The sequence below is a fragment of the Saccoglossus kowalevskii genome, chromosome 5, assembly GCF_978046115.1.
Source record: "Saccoglossus kowalevskii chromosome 5, keSacKowa6.1, whole genome shotgun sequence".
Classification (NCBI taxonomy): Eukaryota; Metazoa; Hemichordata; class Enteropneusta; family Harrimaniidae; genus Saccoglossus; species Saccoglossus kowalevskii.
In genome coordinates, this window is record NC_140645.1 from 17,968,040 (window position 1) to 17,991,821 (window position 23,782).

At 35.0% G+C, this 23,782-nt stretch overlaps 1 protein-coding gene across 1 annotated transcript in view; it reads right to left on the reverse strand.

Annotated features, from left to right (window-relative positions):
- Positions 1-23,133, reverse strand: part of LOC144355732 (uncharacterized) — a 55,677-nt gene extending 32,544 nt beyond the window's left edge. The window contains exons 1-2 of the mRNA XM_085498766.1: positions 22,824-23,133; positions 22,326-22,510 (exon numbers count right to left, since the gene is read on the reverse strand). Coding sequence (XP_085354892.1) covers positions 22,326-22,510; positions 22,824-23,133 — 495 coding nt within the window. The remainder of the gene's footprint in view (positions 1-22,325; positions 22,511-22,823) is intronic.
- Positions 23,134-23,782: the final 649 nt, after the last annotated feature.

Genomic DNA, 23,782 nt, shown 5'->3' on the forward strand with positions numbered 1-23,782 from the left:
TAGTCTCGTATTTATGTTATACAGTCCCATCTTTATGTCATGTAGTCTCGTATTTATGTTATGTAGTCCCATATTAATATCATGTAGTCTCGTATTTATGTTATGCAGTCCCATCTTTATGTCATGTAGTCTCGTATTTATGTTATGCAGTCCCATCTTAATGTCATGTAGTCTCGTATTTATGTTATGCAGTCCCATCTTTATGTCATGTAGTCTCGTATTTATGTGATGCAGTCCCATCTTTATGTCATGTAATCTCGTATTTATGTTATGCAGTCCCATCTTTGTCATGTAGTCTCGTATTTATGTTATGCAGTCCCATCTTTATGTCATGTAGTCTCGTATTTATGTTATGCAGTCCCATCTTTATGTCATGTAGTCTCGTATTTATATTATGCAATCCCATCTTTATGTCATGTAGTCTCGTATTTATATTATACAGTCCCATCTTTATGTCATGTAGTCACGTATTTATGTTATGCAGTCCCATCTTAATGTCATGTAGTCTCGTATTTATGTTATGCAGTCCCATCTTTATGTCATGTAGTCTCGTATTTATGTTATGCAGTCCCATATTAATATCATGTAGTCTCGTATTTATGTTATGCAGTCCCATCTTTATGTCATGTAGTCTCGTATTTATGTTATGCAGTCCCATCTTAATGTCATGTAGTCACGTATTTATGTTATGCAGTCCCATCTCTATGTCATGTAGTCTCGTATTTATGTTATGCAGTCCCATCTTTATGTCATGTAGTCTCGTATTTATGTTATGCAGTCCCCTCTTAATGTCATGTAGTCTCGTATTTATGTTATGCAGTCCCATCTTAATGTCATGTAGTCTCGTATTTATGTTATGCAGTCCCATCTTAATGTCATGTAGTCTCGTATTTATGTTATGCAGTCCCATCTTTATGTCATGTAGTCTCGTATTTATGTTATGCAGTCCCATCTTTATGTCATGTAGTCTCGTATTTATGTTATACAGTCCCATCTTTATGTCATGTAGTCTCGTATTTATGTTATACAGTCCCATCTTTATGTCATGTAGTCTCGTATTTATATTATGCGGTCCCATCTTAATGTCATGTAGTCTCGTATTTATGTTATGCAGTCCCATCTTTATGTCATGTAGTCTCGTATTTATATTATACAGTCCAATATTTATGTCATGTAGTCTCGTATTTATGTTATGCAGTCCCATCTTAATGTCATGTAGTCTCGTATTTATGTTATGCAGTCCCATCTTTATGTCATGTAGTCTCGTATTTATGTGATGCAGTCCCATCTTTATGTCATGTAATCTCGTATTTATGTTATGCAGTCCCATCTTTATGTCATGTAGTCTCGTATTTATGTTATGCAGTCACATCTTTATGTCATGTAGTCTCGTATTTATGTTATGCAGTCCCATCTTTATGTCATGTAGTCTCGTATTTATATTATGCAATCCCATCTTTATGTCATGTAGTCTCGTATTTATATTATACAGTCCCATCTTTATGTCATGTAGTCACGTATTTATGTTATGCAGTCCCATCTTAATGTCATGTAGTCTCGTATTTATGTTATGCAGTCCCATCTTTATGTCATGTAGTCTCGTATTTATATTATACAGTCCCATCTTTATGTCATGTAGTCTCGAATTTATGTTATGCAGTCCCATCTTAATGTCATGTAGTCTCGTATTTATGTTATGCAGTCCCAGCTTTATGTCATGTAGCCTCGTATTTATGTTATGCAGTCCCATCTTAATGTCATGTAGTCTCGTATTTATGTTATGCAGTCCCATCTCTATGTCATGTAGTCTCGTATTTATGTTATGCAGTCCCATCTTCATGTCATGTAGTCTCGTATTTATGTTATGCAGTCCCATCTTAATTTCATGTAGCCTCGTATTTATGTTATGCAGTCCCATCTTGATGTCATGTAGTCTCGTATTTATGTTATGCAGTCCCATCTTTATGTCATGTAGTCTCGTATTTATGTTATACAGTCCCATCTTTAGGTCATGTAGTCTCGTATTTATATTATGCAGTCCCATCTTTATGTCATGTAGTCACGTATTTATATTATACAGTCCCGTTTTAATGTCATGTAGTCTCGTATTTATATTATGCGGTCCCATCTTTATGTCATGTAGTCTCGTATTTATATTATACAGTCCCATCTTGATGTCATGTAGTCTCGTATTTATATTATGCAGTCCCATCTTGATGTCATGTAGTCTCGTATTTATGTTATGCAGTCCCATCTTTATGTCATGTAGTCTCGTATTTATGTTATGCAGTCCCATCTTAATGTCATGTAGTCTCGTATTTATGTTATGCAGTCCCATCTCTATGTCATGTAGTCTCGTATTTATGTTATGCAGTCCCATCTTTATGTCATGTAGTCTCGTATTTATGTTATGCAGTCCCATCTTAATTTCATGTAGTCTCGTATTTATGTTATGCAGTCCCATCTTGATGTCATGTAGTCTCGTATTTATGTTATGCAGTCCCATCTTTATGTCATGTAGTCTCGTATTTATGTTATACAGTCCCATCTTTAGGTCATGTAGTCTCGTATTTATGTTATACAGTCCCATCTTTATGTCATGTAGTCTCGTATTTATATTATGCGGTCCCATCTTAATGTCATGTAGTCTCGTATTTATGTTATGCAGTCCCATCTTAATGTCATGTAGTCTCGTATTTATGTTATGCAGTCCCATCTTTATGTCATGTAGTCTCGTATTTATATTATACAGTCCCATCTTTATGTCATGTAGTCTCGTATTTATGTTATGCAGTCCCATCTTAGTGTCATTTAGTCTCGTATTTATGTTATGCAGTCCCATCTTTGTGTCATGTAGTCTCGTATTAATGTTATGCAATCCCATCTTAATGTCATGTAGTCTCGTATTTATGTTATGCAGTCCCATCTTTATGTCATGTAGTCTCGTATTTATGTTATGCAGTCCCATCTTTATGTCATGTAGTCCCGCATTTATGTTATACAGTCCCATCTTTATGTCATGTAGTCTCGTATTTATGTTATGCAGTCCCCTCTTTATGTCATGTAGTCTCGTATTTATATTATGCAGTCCCCTCTTTATGTCATGTAGTCTCGTATTTATGTTATGCAGTCCCATCTTAATGTCATGCAGTCTCGTATTTAAGTTATGCAGTCCCATCTTTATGTCATGTAGTCTCGTATTCATGTTATACAGTCCCATCGTTATGTCATGTAGTCTCGTATTTATATTATGCAGTCCCCTCTTTATGTCATGTAGTCTCGTATTTATGTTATGCAGTCCCATCTTAATGTCATGTAGTCTCGTATTTATATATTATACAGTCCCATCTTTATGTCATGTAGTCTCGTATTTATGTTATGCAGTCCCATCTTTATGTCATGTAGTCTCGTATTTATGTGATGCAGTCCCATCTTTATGTCATGTAATCTCGTATTTATGTTATGCAGTCCCATCTTTATGTCATGCAATCTCGTATTTATGTCATGCAGTCCCATCGTTATGTCATGTAGTCTCGTATTTATGTTATGCAGTCCCATCTTTATGTCATGTAGTCTCGTATTTAAATTATGCAATCCCATCTTTATGTCATGTAGTCTCGTATTTATATTATACAGTCCCATCTTTATGTCATGTAGTCACGTATTTATGTTATGCAGTCCCATCTTAATGTCATGTAGTCTCGTATTTATGTTATGCAGTCCCATATTTATGTCATGTAGTCTCGTATTTATATTATGCTGTCCCATCTTTATGTCATGTAGTCTCGTATTTATATTATGCAATCCCATCTTTATGTCATGTAGTCTCGTATTTATATTATACAGTCCCATCTTTATGTCATGTAGTCACGTATTTATGTTATGCAGTCCCATCTTAATGTCATGTAGTCTCGTATTTATGTTATGCAGTCCCATCTTTATGTCATGTAGTCTCGTATTTATATTATTATACAGTCCCATCTTTATGTCATGTAGTCTCGAATTTATGTTATGCAGTCCCATCTTAATGTCATGTAGTCTCGTATTTATGTTATGCAGTCCCATCTTTATGTCATGTAGTCTCGTATTTATGTTATGCAGTCCCATCTTAATGTCATGTAGTGTCGTATTTATGTTATGCAGTCCCATCTCTATGTCCTGTAGTCTCGTATTTATGTTATACAGTCCCATCTTTATGTCATGTAGTCTCGTATTTATGTTATGCAGTCCCATATTAATATCATGTAGTCTCGTATTTATGTTATGCAGTCCCATCTTTATGTCATGTAGTCTCGTATTTATGTTATGCAGTCCCATCTTTATGTCATGTAGTCTCGTATTTATGTTATGCAGTCCCATCTTTATGTCATGTAGTCTCGTATTTATATTATGCAGTCCCCTCTTTATGTCATGTAGTCTCGTATTTATGTTATACAGTCCCATCTTTAGGTCATGTAGTCTCGTATTTATGTTATACAGTCCCATCTTTATGTCATGTAGTCTCGTATTTATATTATGCGGTCCCATCTTAATGTCATGTAGTCTCGTATTTATGTTATGCAGTCCCAGCTTTATGTCATGTAGCCTCGTATTTATGTTATGCAGTCCCATCTTAATGTCATGTAGTCTCGTATTTATGTTATGCAGTCCCATCTCTATGTCATGTAGTCTCGTATTTATGTTATGCAGTCCCATCTTCATGTCATGTAGTCTCGTATTTATGTTATGCAGTCCCATCTTAATTTCATGTAGTCTCGTATTTATGTTATGCAGTCCCATCTTGATGTCATGTAGTCTCGTATTTATGTTATGCAGTCCCATCTTTATGTCATGTAGTCTCGTATTTATGTTATACAGTCCCATCTTTAGGTCATGTAGTCTCGTATTTATATTATGCAGTCCCATCTTTATGTCATGTAGTCACGTATTTATATTATACAGTCCCGTTTTAATGTCATGTAGTCTCGTATTTATATTATGCGGTCCCATCTTTATGTCATGTAGTCTCGTATTTATATTATACAGTCCCATCTTGATGTCATGTAGTCTCGTATTTATATTATGCAGTCCCATCTTGATGTCATGTAGTCTCGTATTTATGTTATGCAGTCCCATCTTTATGTCATGTAGTCTCGTATTTATGTTATGCAGTCCCATCTTAATGTCATGTAGTCTCGTATTTATGTTATGCAGTCCCATCTCTATGTCATGTAGTCTCGTATTTATGTTATGCAGTCCCATCTTTATGTCATGTAGTCTCGTATTTATGTTATGCAGTCCCATCTTAATTTCATGTAGTCTCGTATTTATGTTATGCAGTCCCATCTTGATGTCATGTAGTCTCGTATTTATGTTATGCAGTCCCATCTTTATGTCATGTAGTCTCGTATTTATGTTATACAGTCCCATCTTTAGGTCATGTAGTCTCGTATTTATGTTATACAGTCCCATCTTTATGTCATGTAGTCTCGTATTTATATTATGCGGTCCCATCTTAATGTCATGTAGTCTCGTATTTATGTTATGCAGTCCCATCTTAATGTCATGTAGTCTCGTATTTATGTTATGCAGTCCCATCTTTATGTCATGTAGTCTCGTATTTATATTATACAGTCCCATCTTTATGTCATGTAGTCTCGTATTTATGTTATGCAGTCCCATCTTAGTGTCATTTAGTCTCGTATTTATGTTATGCAGTCCCATCTTTGTGTCATGTAGTCTCGTATTAATGTTATGCAATCCCATCTTAATGTCATGTAGTCTCGTATTTATGTTATGCAGTCCCATCTTTATGTCATGTAGTCTCGTATTTATGTTATGCAGTCCCATCTTTATGTCATGTAGTCCCGCATTTATGTTATACAGTCCCATCTTTATGTCATGTAGTCTCGTATTTATGTTATGCAGTCCCCTCTTTATGTCATGTAGTCTCGTATTTATATTATGCAGTCCCCTCTTTATGTCATGTAGTCTCGTATTTATGTTATGCAGTCCCATCTTAATGTCATGCAGTCTCGTATTTAAGTTATGCAGTCCCATCTTTATGTCATGTAGTCTCGTATTCATGTTATACAGTCCCATCGTTATGTCATGTAGTCTCGTATTTATATTATGCAGTCCCCTCTTTATGTCATGTAGTCTCGTATTTATGTTATGCAGTCCCATCTTAATGTCATGTAGTCTCGTATTTATGTTATGCAGTCCCATCTTTATGTCATGTAGTCTCGTATTTATGTTATGCAGTCCCATCTTTATGTCATGTAGTCTCGTATTTATGTTATGCAGTCCCATCTTTATGTCATGTAGTCTCGTATTTATGTGATGCAGTCCCATCTTTATGTCATGTAATCTCGTATTTATGTTATGCAGTCCCATCTTTATGTCATGTAATCTCGTATTTATGTCATGCAGTCCCATCTTTATGTCATGTAGTCTCGTATTTATGTTATGCAGTCCCATCTTTATGTCATGTAGTCTCGTATTTAAATTATGCAATCCCATCTTTATGTCATGTAGTCTCGTATTTATATTATACAGTCCCATCTTTATGTCATGTAGTCACGTATTTATGTTATGCAGTCCCATCTTAATGTCATGTAGTCTCGTATTTATGTTATGCAGTCCCATATTTATGTCATGTAGTCTCGTATTTATATTATGCTGTCCCATCTTTATGTCATGTAGTCTCGTATTTATATTATGCAATCCCATCTTTATGTCATGTAGTCTCGTATTTATATTATACAGTCCCATCTTTATGTCATGTAGTCACGTATTTATGTTATGCAGTCCCATCTTAATGTCATGTAGTCTCGTATTTATGTTATGCAGTCCCATCTTTATGTCATGTAGTCTCGTATTTATATTATTATACAGTCCCATCTTTATGTCATGTAGTCTCGAATTTATGTTATGCAGTCCCATCTTAATGTCATGTAGTCTCGTATTTATGTTATGCAGTCCCATCTTTATGTCATGTAGTCTCGTATTTATGTTATGCAGTCCCATCTTAATGTCATGTAGTGTCGTATTTATGTTATGCAGTCCCATCTCTATGTCCTGTAGTCTCGTATTTATGTTATACAGTCCCATCTTTATGTCATGTAGTCTCGTATTTATGTTATGCAGTCTCATATTAATATCATGTAGTCTCGTATTTATGTTATGCAGTCCCATCTTTATGTCATGTAGTCTCGTATTTATGTTATGCAGTCCCATCTTTATGTCATGTAGTCTCGTATTTATGTTATGCAGTCCCATCTTTATGTCATGTAGTCTCGTATTTATATTATGCAGTCCCCTCTTTATGTCATGTAGTCTCGTATTTATGTTATGCAGTCCCATCTTTATGTCATGTAGTCTCGTATTTATGTTATGCAATCCCCTCTTTATGTCATGTAGTCTCGTATTTATATTATGCAGTCCCCTCTTTATGTCATGTAGTCTCGTATTTATGTTATGCAGTCCCATCTTTATGTCATGTAGTCTCGTATTTATGTTATGCAGTCCCATCTTTATGTCATGTAGTCTCGTATTTATGTTATGCAGTCCCATCTTTATGTCATGTAGTCTCGTATTTATGTTATGCAGTCCCATCTTTATGTCATGTAGTCTCGTATTTATGTTATGCAGTCCCATCTTTATGTCATGTAGTCTCCTATTTATATTATGCAATCCCATCTTTATGTCATGTAGTCTCGTATTTATGTTATGCAGTCCCATCTTTATGTCATGTAGTCTCGTATTTATATTATGCAAACCCATCTTTATGTCATGTAGTCTCGTATTTATATTATACAGTCCCATCTTTATGTCATGTAGTCTCGTATTTATGTTATGCAGTCCCATCTTAATGTCATGTAGTCTCGTATTTATGTTATGCAGTCCCATCTCTATGTCATGTAGTCTCGTATTTATGTTATGCAGTCCCATCTTTATGTCATGTAGTCTCGTATTTATGTTATACAGTCCCATCTTTATGTCATGTAGTCTCGTATTTATGTTATGCAGTCCCCTCTTTATGTCATGTAGTCTCGTATTTATATTATGCAGTCCCCTCTTTATGTCATGTAGTCTCGTATTTATGTTATGCAGTCCCATCTCTATGTCATGTAGTCTCGTATTTATGTTATGCAGTCCCATCTTTATGTCATGTAGTCTCGTATTTATGTTATACAGTCCCATCTTTATGTCATGTAGTCTCGTATTTATGTTATGCAGTCCCCTCTTTATGTCATGTAGTCTCGTATTTATATTATGCAGTCCCATCTTGATGTCATGTAGTCTCGTATTTATGTTATGCAGTCCCATCTTTATGTCATGTAGTCTCGTATTTATGTTATGCAGTCCCATCTCTATGTCATGTAGTCTCGTATTTATGTTATGCAGTCCCATCTTCATGTCATGTAGTCTCGTATTTATGTTATGCAGTCCCATCTTTATGTCATGTAGTCCCGTATTTATGTTATGCAGTCCCATCTTTATGTCATGTAGTCTCGTATTTATGTTATGCAGTCCCATCTTTATGTCATGTAGTCTCGTATTTATATTATGCAATCCCATCTTTATGTCATGTAGTCTCGTATTTATGTTATGCAGTCCCATCTTTATGTCATGTAGTCTCGTATTTATATTATGCAAACCCATCTTTATGTCATGTAGTCTCGTATTTATATTATACAGTCCCATCTTTATGTCATGTAGTCTCGTATTTATGTTATGCAGTCCCATCTTAATGTCATGTAGTCTCGTATTTATGTTATGCAGTCCCATCTCTATGTCATGTAGTCTCGTATTTATGTTATGCAGTCCCATCTTTATGTCATGTAGTCTCGTATTTATGTTATACAGTCCCATCTTTATGTCATGTAGTCTCGTATTTATGTTATGCAGTCCCCTCTTTATGTCATGTAGTCTCGTATTTATATTATGCAGTCCCCTCTTTATGTCATGTAGTCTCGTATTTATGTTATGCAATCCCATCTTTATGTCATGTAGTCTCGTATTTATGTTATGCAGTCCCATCTCTATGTCATGTAGTCTCGTATTTATGTTATGCAGTCCCATCTTCATGTCATGTAGTCTCGTATTTATGTTATGCAGTCCCATCTTAATTTCATGTAGTCTCGTATTTATGTTATGCAGTCCCATCTTGATGTCATGTAGTCTCGTATTTATGTTATGCAGTCCCATCTTTATGTCATGTAGTCTCGTATTTATGTTATACAGTCCCATCTTTAGGTCATGTAGTCTCGTATTTATATTATACAGTCCCATCTTTATGTCATGTAGTCACGTATTTATGTTATGCAGTCCCATCTTAATGTCATGTAGTCTCGTATTTATGTTATGCAGTCCCATCTTTATGTCATGCAGTCTCGTATTTATATTATTATACAGTCCCATCTTTATGTCATGTAGTCTCGAATTTATGTTATGCAGTCCCATCTTAATGTCATGTAGTCTCGTATTTATGTTATGCAGTCCCATCTTTATGTCATGTAGTCTCGTATTTATGTTATGCAGTCCCATCTTAATGTCATGTAGTGTCGTATTTATGTTATGCAGTCCCATCTCTATGTCCTGTAGTCTCGTATTTATGTTATACAGTCCCATCTTTATGTCATGTAGTCTCGTATTTATGTTATGCAGTCCCATATTAATATCATGTAGTCTCGTATTTATGTTATGCAGTCCCATCTTTATGTCATGTAGTCTCGTATTTATGTTATGCAGTCCCATCTTTATGTCATGTAGTCTCGTATTTATGTTATGCAGTCCCATCTTTATGTCATGTAGTCTCGTATTTATATTATGCAGTCCCCTCTTTATGTCATGTAGTCTCGTATTTATGTTATGCAGTCCCATCTTTATGTCATGTAGTCTCGTATTTATGTTATGCAATCCCCTCTTTATGTCATGTAGTCTCGTATTTATATTATGCAGTCCCCTCTTTATGTCATGTAGTCTCGTATTTATGTTATGCAGTCCCATCTTTATGTCATGTAGTCTCGTATTTATGTTATGCAGTCCCATCTTTATGTCATGTAGTCTCGTATTTATGTTATGCAGTCCCATCTTTATGTCATGTAGTCCCGTATTTATGTTATGCAGTCCCATCTTTATGTCATGTAGTCTCGTATTTATGTTATGCAGTCCCATCTTTATGTCATGTAGTCTCTTATTTATATTATGCAATCCCATCTTTATGTCATGTAGTCTCGTATTTATGTTATGCAGTCCCATCTTTATGTCATGTAGTCTCGTATTTATATTATGCAAACCCATCTTTATGTCATGTAGTCTCGTATTTATATTATACAGTCCCATCTTTATGTCATGTAGTCTCGTATTTATGTTATGCAGTCCCATCTTAATGTCATGTAGTCTCGTATTTATGTTATGCAGTCCCATCTCTATGTCATGTAGTCTCGTATTTATGTTATGCAGTCCCATCTTTATGTCATGTAGTCTCGTATTTATGTTATACAGTCCCATCTTTATGTCATGTAGTCTCGTATTTATGTTATGCAGTCCCCTCTTTATGTCATGTAGTCTCGTATTTATATTATGCAGTCCCCTCTTTATGTCATGTAGTCTCGTATTTATGTTATGCAGTCCCATCTTTATGTCATGTAGTCTCGTATTTATGTTATGCAGTCCCATCTCTATGTCATGTAGTCTCGTATTTATGTTATGCAGTCCCATCTTCATGTCATGTAGTCTCGTATTTATGTTATGCAGTCCCATCTTAATTTCATGTAGTCTCGTATTTATGTTATGCAGTCCCATCTTGATGTCATGTAGTCTCGTATTTATGTTATGCAGTCCCATCTTTATGTCATGTAGTCTCGTATTTATGTTATACAGTCCCATCTTTAGGTCATGTAGTCTCGTATTTATATTATGCAGTCCCATCTTTATGTCATGTAGTCACGTATTTATATTATACAGTCCCGTTTTAATGTCATGTAGTCTCGTACTTATATTATGCGGTCCCATCTTTATGTCATGTAGTCTCGTATTTATATTATACAGTCCCATCTTGATGTCATGTAGTCTCGTATTTATATTATGCAGTCCCATCTTGATGTCATGTAGTCTCGTATTTATGTTATGCAGTCCCATCTTTATGTCATGTAGTCTCGTATTTATGTTATGCAGTCCCATCTTAATGTCATGTAGTCTCGTATTTATGTTATGCAGTCCCATCTCTATGTCATGTAGTCTCGTATTTATGTTATGCAGTCCCATCTTTATGTCATGTAGTCTCGTATTTATGTTATGCAGTCCCATCTTAATTTCATGTAGTCTCGTATTTATGTTATGCAGTCCCATCTTGATGTCATGTAGTCTCGTATTTATGTTATGCAGTCCCATCTTTATGTCATGTAGTCTCGTATTTATGTTATACAGTCCCATCTTTAGGTCATGTAGTCTCGTATTTATGTTATACAGTCCCATCTTTATGTCATGTAGTCTCGTATTTATATTATGCGGTCCCATCTTAATGTCATGTAGTCTCGTATTTATATTATGCAGTCCCATCTTGATGTCATGTAGTCTCGTATTTATGTTATGCAGTCCCATCTTTATGTCATGTAGTCTCGTATTTATGTTATGCAGTCCCATCTTAATGTCATGTAGTCTCGTATTTATGTTATGCAGTCCCATCTCTATGTCATGTAGTCTCGTATTTATGTTATGCAGTCCCATCTTTATGTCATGTAGTCTCGTATTTATGTTATGCAGTCCCATCTTAATTTCATGTAGTCTCGTATTTATGTTATGCAGTCCCATCTTGATGTCATGTAGTCTCGTATTTATGTTATGCAGTCCCATCTTTATGTCATGTAGTCTCGTATTTATGTTATACAGTCCCATCTTTAGATCATGTAGTCTCGTATTTATGTTATACAGTCCCATCTTTATGTCATGTAGTCTCGTATTTATATTATGCGGTCCCATCTTAATGTCATGTAGTCTCGTATTTATGTTATGCAGTCCCATCTTAATGTCATGTAGTCTCGTATTTATGTTATGCAGTCCCATCTTTATGTCATGTAGTCTCGTATTTATATTATACATTCCCATCTTTATGTCATGTAGTCTCGTATTTATGTTATGCAGTCCCATCTTAGTGTCATTTAGTCTCGTATTTATGTTATGCAGTCCCATCTTTGTGTCATGTAGTCTCGTATTAATGTTATGCAATCCCATCTTAATGTCATGTAGTCTCGTATTTATGTTATACAGTCCCATCTTTATGTCATGTAGTCTCGTATTTATGTTATGCAGTCCCATCTTTATGTCATGTAGTCCCGCATTTATGTTATACAGTCCCATCTTTATGTCATGTAGTCTCGTATTTATGTTATGCAGTCCCCTCTTTATGTCATGTAGTCTCGTATTTATATTATGCAGTCCCCTCTTTATGTCATGTAGTCTCGTATTTATGTTATGCAGTCCCATCTTAATGTCATGCAGTCTCGTATTTAAGTTATGCAGTCCCATCTTTATGTCATGTAGTCTCGTATTCATGTTATACAGTCCCATCGTTATGTCATGTAGTCTCGTATTTATATTATGCAGTCCCCTCTTTATGTCATGTAGTCTCGTATTTATGTTATGCAGTCCCATCTTAATGTCATGTAGTCTCGTATTTATATTATACAGTCCCATCTTTATGTCATGTAGTCTCGTATTTATGTTATGCAGTCCCATCTTTATGTCATGTAGTCTCGTATTTATGTGATGCAGTCCCATCTTTATGTCATGTAATCTCGTATTTATGTTATGCAGTCCCATCTTTATGTCATGTAATCTCGTATTTATGTCATGCAGTCCCATCTTTATGTCATGTAGTCTCGTATTTATGTTATGCAATCCCATCTTTATGTCATGTAGTCTCGTATTTATATTATACAGTCCCATCTTTATGTCATGTAGTCACGTATTTATGTTATGCAGTCCCATCTTAATGTCATGTAGTCTCGTATTTATGTTATGCAGTCCCATATTTATGTCATGTAGTCTCGTATTTATATTATGCTGTCCCATCTTTATGTCATGTAGTCTCGTATTTATATTATGCAATCCCATCTTTATGTCATGTAGTCTCGTATTTATATTATACAGTCCCATCTTTATGTCATGTAGTCACGTATTTATGTTATGCAGTCCCATCTTAATGTCATGTAGTCTCGTATTTATATTATACAGTCCCATCTTTATGTCATGTAGTCTCGTATTTATGTTATGCAGTCCCATCTTAATGTCATGTAGTCTCGTATTTATGTTATGCAGTCCCATCTCTATGTCATGTAGTCTCGTATTTATGTTATGCAGTCCCATCTTTATGTCATGTAGTCTCGTATTTATGTTATACAGTCCCATCTTTATGTCATGTAGTCTCGTATTTATGTTATGCAGTCCCCTCTTTATGTCATGTAGTCTCGTATTTATATTATGCAGTCCCCTCTTTATGTCATGTAGTCTCGTATTTATGTTATGCAGTCCCATCTTTATGTCATGTAGTCTCGTATTTATGTTATGCAGTCCCATCTTTATGTCATGTAGTCTCGTATTTATGTTATGCAGTCCCATCTTTATGTCATGCAGTCCCGTATTTATGTTATGCAGTCCCCTCTTTATGTCATGTAGTCTCGTATTTATGTTATGCAGTCCCATCTTTATGTCATGTAGTCTCGTATTTATGTCATGCAGTCCCCTCTTTATGTCATGTAGTCTCGTATTTATATTATGCAGTCCCCTCTTTATGTCATGTAGTCTCGTATTTATGTTATGCAGTCCCATCTTTATGTCATGTAGTCTCGTATTTATGTTATGCAGTCCCATCTTTATGTCATGTAGTCTCGTATTTATGTTATGCAGTCCCATCTTTATGTCATGTAGTCCCGTATTTATGTTATGCAGTCCCATCTTTATGTCATGTAGTCTCGTATTTATGTTATGCAGTCCCATCTTTATGTCATGTAGTCTCCTATTTATATTATGCAATCCCATCTTTATGTCATGTAGCCTCGTATTTATGTTATACAATCCCATCTTTATGTCATGTAGTCTCGTATTTATATTATGCAATCCCATCTTTATGTCATGTAGCCTCGTATTTATATTATGCAATCCCATCTTTATGTCATGTAGCCTCGTATTTATATTATGCAATCCCATCTTTATGTCATGTAGTCTCGTATTTATATTATGCAATCCCATCTTTATGTCATGTAGTCTCGTATTTATGTTATGCAGTCCCATCTTTATGTCATGTAGTCTCGTATTTATATTATGCAATCCCATCTTTATGACATGTAGTCTCGTATTTATATTATACAGTCCCATCTTTATGTCGTGTAGTCTCGTATTTATGTTATGCAGTCCCATCTTTATGTCATGTAGTCTCGTATTTATATTATGCAAACCCATCTTTATGTCATGTAGTCTCGTATTTATATTATACAGTCCCATCTTTATGTCATGTAGTCTCGTATTTATGTTATGCAGTCCCATCTTAATGTCATGTAGTCTCGTATTTATGTTATGCAGTCCCATCTCTATGTCATGTAGTCTCGTATTTATGTTATGCAGTCCCATCTTTATGTCATGTAGTCTCGTATTTATGTTATACAGTCCCATCTTTATGTCATGTAGTCTCGTATTTATGTTATGTTATGCAGTCCCCTCTTTATGTCATGTAGTCTCGTATTTATATTATGCAGTCCCCTCTTTATGTCATGTAGTCTCGTATTTATGTTATGCAGTCCCATCTTTATGTCATGTAGTCTCGTATTTATGTTATGCAGTCCCATCTCTATGTCATGTAGTCTCGTATTTATGTTATGCAGTCCCATCTTCATGTCATGTAGTCTCGTATTTATGTTATGCAGTCCCATCTTAATTTCATGTAGTCTCGTATTTATGTTATGCAGTCCCATCTTGATGTCATGTAGTCTCGTATTTATGTTATGCAGTCCCATCTTTATGTCATGTAGTCTCGTATTTATGTTATACAGTCCCATCTTTAGGTCATGTAGTCTCGTATTTATATTATGCAGTCCCATCTTTATGTCATGTAGTCACGTATTTATATTATACAGTCCCGTTTTAATGTCATGTAGTCTCGTACTTATATTATGCGGTCCCATCTTTATGTCATGTAGTCTCGTATTTATATTATACAGTCCCATCTTGATGTCATGTAGTCTCGTATTTATATTATGCAGTCCCATCTTGATGTCATGTAGTCTCGTATTTATGTTATGCAGTCCCATCTTTATGTCATGTAGTCTCGTATTTATGTTATGCAGTCCCATCTTAATGTCATGTAGTCTCGTATTTATGTTATGCAGTCCCATCTCTATGTCATGTGTCTCGTATTTATGTTATGCAGTCCCATCTTTATGTCATGTAGTCTCGTATTTATGTTATGCAGTCCCATCTTAATTTCATGTAGTCTCGTATTTATGTTATGCAGTCCCATCTTGATGTCATGTAGTCTCGTATTTATGTTATGCAGTCCCATCTTTATGTCATGTAGCCTCGTATTTATGTTATACAGTCCCATCTTTAGGTCATGTAGTCTCGTATTTATGTTATACAGTCCCATCTTTAAGTCATGTAGTCTCGTATTTATATTATGCGGTCCCATCTTAATGTCATGTAGTCTCGTATTTATATTATGCAGTCCCATCTTGATGTCATGTAGTCTCGTATTTATGTTATGCAGTCCCATCTTTATGTCATGTAGTCTCGTATTTATGTTATGCAGTCCCATCTTAATGTCATGTAGTCTCGTATTTATGTTATGCAGTCCCATCTCTATGTCATGTAGTCTCGTATTTATGTTATGCAGTCCCATCTTTATGTCATGTAGTCTCGTATTTATGTTATGCAGTCCCATCTTAATTTCATGTAGTCTCGTATTTATGTTATGCAGTCCCATCTTGATGTCATGTAGTCTCGTATTTATGTTATGCAGTCCCATCTTTATGTCATGTAGTCTCGTATTTATGTTATACAGTCCCATCTTTAGGTCATGTAGTCTCGTATTTATGTTATACAGTCCCATCTTTATGTCATGTAGTCTCGTATTTATATTATGCGGTCCCATCTTAATGTCATGTAGTCTCGTATTTATGTTATGCAGTCCCATCTTAATGTCATGTAGTCTCGTATTTATGTTATGCAGTCCCATCTTTATGTCATGTAGTCTCGTATTTATATTATACAGTCCCATCTTTATGTCATGTAGTCTCGTATTTATGTTATGCAGTCCCATCTTAGTGTCATTTAGTCTCGTATTTATGTTATGCAGTCCCATCTTTGTGTCATGTAGTCTCGTATTAATGTTATGCAATCCCATCTTAATGTCATGTAGTCTCGTATTTATGTTATACAGTCCCATCTTTATGTCATGTAGTCTCGTATTTATGTTATGCAGTCCCATCTTTATGTCATGTAGTCCCGCATTTATGTTATACAGTCCCATCTTTATGTCATGTAGTCTCGTATTTATGTTATGCAGTCCCCTCTTTATGTCATGTAGTCTCGTATTTATATTATGCAGTCCCCTCTTTATGTCATGTAGTCTCGTATTTATGTTATGCAGTCCCATCTTAATGTCATGCAGTCTCGTATTTAAGTTATGCAGTCCCATCTTTATGTCATGTAGTCTCGTATTCATGTTATACAGTCCCATCGTTATGTCATGTAGTCTCGTATTTATATTATGCAGTCCCCTCTTTATGTCATGTAGTCTCGTATTTATGTTATGCAGTCCCATCTTAATGTCATGTAGTCTCGTATTTATATTATACAGTCCCATCTTTATGTCATGTAGTCTCGTATTTATGTTATGCAGTCCCATCTTTATGTCATGTAGTCTCGTATTTATGTGATGCAGTCCCATCTTTATGTCATGTAATCTCGTATTTATGTTATGCAGTCCCATCTTTATGTCATGTAATCTCGTATTTATGTCATGCAGTCCCATCTTTATGTCATGTAGTCTCGTATTTATGTTATGCAATCCCATCTTTATGTCATGTAGTCTCGTATTTATATTATACAGTCCCATCTTTATGTCATGTAGTCACGTATTTATGTTATGCAGTCCCATCTTAATGTCATGTAGTCTCGTATTTATGTTATGCAGTCCCATATTTATGTCATGTAGTCTCGTATTTATATTATGCTGTCCCATCTTTATGTCATGTAGTCTCGTATTTATATTATGCAATCCCATCTTTATGTCATGTAGTCTCGTATTTATATTATACAGTCCCATCTTTATGTCATGTAGTCACGTATTTATGTTATGCAGTCCCATCTTAATGCCATGTAGTCTCGTATTTATATTATACAGTCCCATCTTTATGTCATGTAGTCTCGTATTTATGTTATGCAGTCCCATCTTAATGTCATGTAGTCTCGTATTTATGTTATGCAGTCCCATCTCTATGTCATGTAGTCTCGTATTTATGTTATGCAGTCCCATCTTTATGTCATGTAGTCTCGTATTTATGTTATACAGTCCCATCTTTATGTCATGTAGTCTCGTATTTATGTTATGCAGTCCCCTCTTTATGTCATGTAGTCTCGTATTTATATTATGCAGTCCCCTCTTTATGTCATGTAGTCTCGTATTTATGTTATGCAGTCACATCTTTATGTCATGTAGTCTCGTATTTATGTTATGCAGTCCCATCTTTATGTCATGTAGTCTCGTATTTATGTTATGCAGTCCCATCTTTATGTCATGCAGTCCCGTATTTATGTTATGCAGTCCCCTCTTTATGTCATGTAGTCTCGTATTTATGTTATGCAGTCCCATCTTTATGTCATGTAGTCTCGTATTTATGTCATGCAGTCCCCTCTTTATGTCATGTAGTCTCGTATTTATATTATGCAGTCCCCTCTTTATGTCATGTAGTCTCGTATTTATGTTATGCAGTCCCATCTTTATGTCATGTAGTCTCGTATTTATGTTATGCAGTCCCATCTTTATGTCATGTAGTCTCGTATTTATGTTATGCAGTCCCATCTTTATGTCATGTAGTCCCGTATTTATGTTATGCAGTCCCATCTTTATGTCATGTAGTCTCGTATTTATGTTATGCAGTCCCATCTTTATGTCATGTAGTCTCCTATTTATATTATGCAATCCCATCTTTATGTCATGTAGCCTCGTATTTATGTTATACAATCCCATCTTTATGTCATGTAGTCTCGTATTTATATTATGCAATCCCATCTTTATGTCATGTAGTCTCGTATTTATATTATGCAATCCCATCTTTATGACATGTAGTCTCGTATTTATATTATACAGTCCCATCTTTATGTCGTGTAGTCTCGTATTTATGTTATGCAGTCCCATCTTTATGTCATGTAGTCTCGTATTTATGTTATACAATCCCATCTTTATGTCATGTAGTCTCGTATTTATATTATGCAATCCCATCTTTATGTCATGTAGTCTCGTATTTATATTATGCAATCCCATCTTTATGACATGTAGTCTCGTATTTATATTATACAGTCCCATCTTTATGTCGTGTAGTCTCGTATTTATGTTATGCAGTCCCATCTTTATGTCATGTAGTCTCGTATTTATGTTATGCAGTCCCATCTTTATGTCATGTAGTCTCGTATTTATGTGATGCAGTCCCATCTTTATGTCATGTAATCTCGTATTTATGTTATGCAGTCCCATCTTTATGTCATGTAATCTCGTATTTATGTCATGCAGTCCCATCTTTATGTCATGTAGTCTCGTATTTATGTTATGCAGTCCCATCTTTATGTCATGTAGTCTCGTATTTAAATTATGCAATCCCATCTTTATGTCATGTAGTCTCGTATTTATATTATACAGTCCCATCTTTATGTCATGTAGTCACGTATTTATGTTATGCAGTCCCATCTTAATGTCATGTAGTCTCGTATTTATGTTATGCAGTCCCATATTTATGTCATGTAGTCTCGTATTTATATTATGCTGTCCCATCTTTATGTCATGTAGTCTCGTATTTATATTATGCAATCCCATCTTTATGTCATGTAGTCTCGTATTTATATTATACAGTCCCATCTTTATGTCATGTAGTCACGTATTTATGTTATGCAGTCCCATCTTAATGTCATGTAGTCTCGTATTTATGTTATGCAGTCCCATCTTTATGTCATGTAGTCTCGTATTTATATTATTATACAGTCCCATCTTTATGTCATGTAGTCTCGAATTTATGTTATGCAGTCCCATCTTAATGTCATGTAGTCTCGTATTTATGTTATGCAGTCCCATCTTTATGTCATGTAGTCTCGTATTTATGTTATGCAGTCCCATCTTAATGTCATGTAGTGTCGTATTTATGTTATGCAGTCCCATCTCTATGTCCTGTAGTCTCGTATTTATGTTATACAGTCCCATCTTTATGTCATGTAGTCTCGTATTTATGTTATGCAGTCCCATATTAATATCATGTAGTCTCGTATTTATGTTATGCAGTCCCATCTTTATGTCATGTAGTCTCGTATTTATGTTATGCAGTCCCATCTTTATGTCATGTAGTCTCGTATTTATGTTATGCAGTCCCATCTTTATGTCATGTAGTCTCGTATTTATATTATGCAGTCCCCTCTTTATGTCATGTAGTCTCGTATTTATGTTATGCAGTCCCATCTTTATGTCATGTAGTCTCGTATTTATGTTATGCAGTCCCATCTTTATGTCATGTAGTCTCGTATTTATATTATGCAGTTCCCTCTTTATGTCATGTAGTCTCGTATTTATGTTATGCAGTCCCATCTTTATGTCATGTAGTCTCGTATTTATGTTATGCAGTCCCATCTTTATGTCATGTAGTCTCGTATTTATGTTATGCAGTCCCATCTTTATGTCATGTAGTCCCGTATTTATGTTATGCAGTCCCATCTTTATGTCATGTAGTCTCGTATTTATGTTATGCAGTCCCATCTTTATGTCATGTAGTCTCCTATTTATATTATGCAATCCCATCTTTATGTCATGTAGTCTCGTATTTATGTTATGCAGTCCCATCTTTATGTCATGTAGTCTCGTATTTATATTATGCAATCCCATCTTTATGTCATGTAGTCTCGTATTTATATTATACAGTCCCATCTTTATGTCATGTAGTCTCGTATTTATGTTATGCAGTCCCATCTTAATGTCATGTAGTCTCGTATTTATGTTATGCAGTCCCATCTCTATGTCATGTAGTCTCGTATTTATGTTATGCAGTCCCATCTTTATGTCATGTAGTCTCGTATTTATGTTATACAGTCCCATCTTTATGTCATGTAGTCTCGTATTTATGTTATGCAGTCCCCTCTTTATGTCATGTAGTCTCGTATTTATATTATGCAGTCCCCTCTTTATGTCATGTAGTCTCGTATTTATGTTATGCAGTCCCATCTTTATGTCATGTAGTCTCGTATTTATGTTATGCAGTCCCATCTTTATGTCATGTAGTCTCGTATTTATGTTATGCAGTCCCATCTTTATGTCATGCAGTCCCGTATTTATGTTATGCAGTCCCCTCTTTATGTCATGTAGTCTCGTATTTATGTTATGCAGTCCCATCTTTATGTCATGTAGTCTCGTATTTATGTCATGCAGTCCCCTCTTTATGTCATGTAGTCTTGTATTTATATTATGCAGTCCCCTCTTTATGTCATGTAGTCTCGTATTTATGTTATGCAGTCCCATCTTTATGTCATGTAGTCTCGTATTTATGTTATGCAGTCCCATCTTTATGTCATGTAGTCTCGTATTTATGTTATGCAGTCCCATCTTTATGTCATGTAGTCCCGTATTTATGTTATGCAGTCCCATCTTTATGTCATGTAGTCTCGTATTTATGTTATGCAGTCCCATCTTTATGTCATGTAGTCTCCTATTTATATTATGCAATCCCATCTTTATGTCATGTAGCCTCGTATTTATGTTATGCAGTCCCATCTTTATGTCATGTAGTCTCGTATTTATGTTATGCAGTCCCATCTTTATGTCATGTAGTCTCGTATTTATGTTATGCAGTCCCATCTTTATGTCATGTAGTCTCGTATTTATGTTATGCAGTCCCATCTTTATGTCATGTAGTCTCCTATTTATATTATGCAATCCCATCTTTATGTCATGTAGCCTCGTATTTATGTTATGCAGTCCCATCTTTATGTCATGTAATCTCGTATTTATGTTATTCAGTCCCATCTTAATGTCATGTAGTCTCGTATTTATGTTATGCAGTCCCATCTTTATGTCATGTAGTCTCGTATTTATGTTATGCAATCCCATCTTTATGTCATGTAGTCTCGTATTTATATTATGCAATCCCATCTTTATGTCATGTAGTCTCGTATTTATATTATGCAATCCCATCTTTATGACATGTAGTCTCGTATTTATATTATACAGTCCCATCTTTATGTCATGTAGTCTCGTATTTATGTTATGCAGTCCCATCTTTATGTCATGTAGTCTCGTATTTATGTTATGCAGTCCCATCTTTATGTCATGTAGTCTCGTATTTATGTTATGCAGTCCCATCTTTATGTCATGTAGTCTCGTATTTATGTTATGCAGTCCCATCTTAATGTCATGTAGTCTCGTATTTATGTTATGCAGTCCCATCTTTATGTCATGTAGTCTCGTATTTATATTATACAGTCCCATCTTTATGTCATGTAGTCTCGTATTTATGTTATGCAGTCCCATCTTTATGTCATGTAGTCTCGTATTTATGTTATGCAGTCCCATCTTAATGTCATGTAGTCTCGTATTTATGTTATGCAGTCCCATCTTTATGTCATGTAGTCTCGTATTTATATTATACAGTCCCATCTTTATGTCATGTAGTCTCGTATTTATGAAATTCAGTTTTTTATTTACGAAGACAAAACAACATTAATTTTTAATTTGCGAGTGGACGTATACTGTAAATTCTAACTTTGTTTAAGCGTTGCAAATGTTATTAAATGCAATATCGACAGTGAGTCACAAGCTCTTCACGTGGAAATTATGAAAAGTGCGTATGGATTAGTTTGTGCATGTGCATGTTTGCAAATCATGTCCGCACGTTATCCCAAAAGCGACATGTTTTATTAAAGTATATGATATTATGATATTGTCTGCCGTTATCACATTAAACTTTCTGGTTATTTAATGTGTGTCGTAATAGTCGAAAGTGATGTTTACCGAACAGTGCTAAAACAGATGACTGAGATGACTGATATAAAAACAATTGCCATGGGATGTAAATATATAAAACTGTTTTCTTTACCTTCATTACTACTACAACTATTACTGCACCTACTAGCACTATCGTTGCTACTGGAACGGCAACTTTATATATTGAATATGGTGTTTTGGACTCGTAGCCCTTTTCTGATGTGTTGATATAATCCGTAATATTTACTAACTTGACTGTGTAAATTTCCATTGTGGTTTCACGTTGTTTTGAGACTTCTGATAATCATAGTGAAAATGATAACATCGTGATTAGGATTAATGATAAGCAACATAATAATTAGCAAACTATACTATCAGTGAAATACAATCTGTCAATATATGCTGAACTAATAACTAATAATGCGTATAGGGAGTTGAGTTTATTGTTGGTCATTTAGAAAACTAGAAAAAACCCAAAAGGTAATCGATTTTGTGAAGTTTCTACTTAGATGAATCGTGACTTTGTTGTGGTGAACACCCTGACACAGAAAACATGTGACCCAACGAAAAGCATCTAATGAAACACATTTCGTACGTAATTATAAAGTACCTTGTAGCCGTAGCATAAAATATTTAGTCTGGTGGTTTACACTCACGCCATTCTCACCCACACAGCTATAATTGCCTTCCTGGGTTTGCTTAATAGATCCGAAGAAAAGTTTACTAGAGGAGTTACATAACTTCTCGTCACAAACGTCCCACTGAAACACGAATGTATCAGTGTTACTGTTGAGAACAATTCCATTGAATCGCCACTCTAACTTGACTACTGGTCGCCCTAATGTAGCTTCGCAAGTCACACTAAGGGCAGTAGATGGTCGGACGCGAAATTCAAGGTTCGATTCTTGTTCATCAATCATTGTTTCAATGTCGTGAGATAGTTGCAAACTGAATGGCACTGAAAGAAAAAATCATTTATACATTTTACTGTGCACGAGATTTAACTGTTGGGCAAACTTTTCGCAAACAATAATACCTACTAAAATATGATACTCACCATTAATATTATTATACAATTGTTACAGCAAAGTCAGTCTATTATCAAACTATATATATAAAAGAGACATATATCGGAAAACATCCGTCTTGTGGGGGATTTAATAATAAAGCTAATTATTTAAGGACGCTGCTGTTTTTAGATTTAACAAAACATTTGACACTACTGAGAGGCCTTCGTTATAACTTTTGCGTCAAAATTAGCGAGCTATATTTCAACATATAGTACCATGCAGACGCATACAACACATACAAAATCAATTAATCGTTCTAAAACTAAAGTCAGACGTTCTCAGTGGATTAGATAAAGTGAAACTTACTCGTAAGTCTGTATAATGATGATCTAAAATCAAGGATAAGTTTCCTATGCTTGTGCTACAACAAGTGCCGAAATAAATTGATCTTAACAACTGCTATCTCCCGATCGATGTTCATTAGAGAATTTTAATTGTAACATTTGTCTTTGGCTTGATTTCAGCACATTCAATCAACAAACCAACACTCTAGAATACA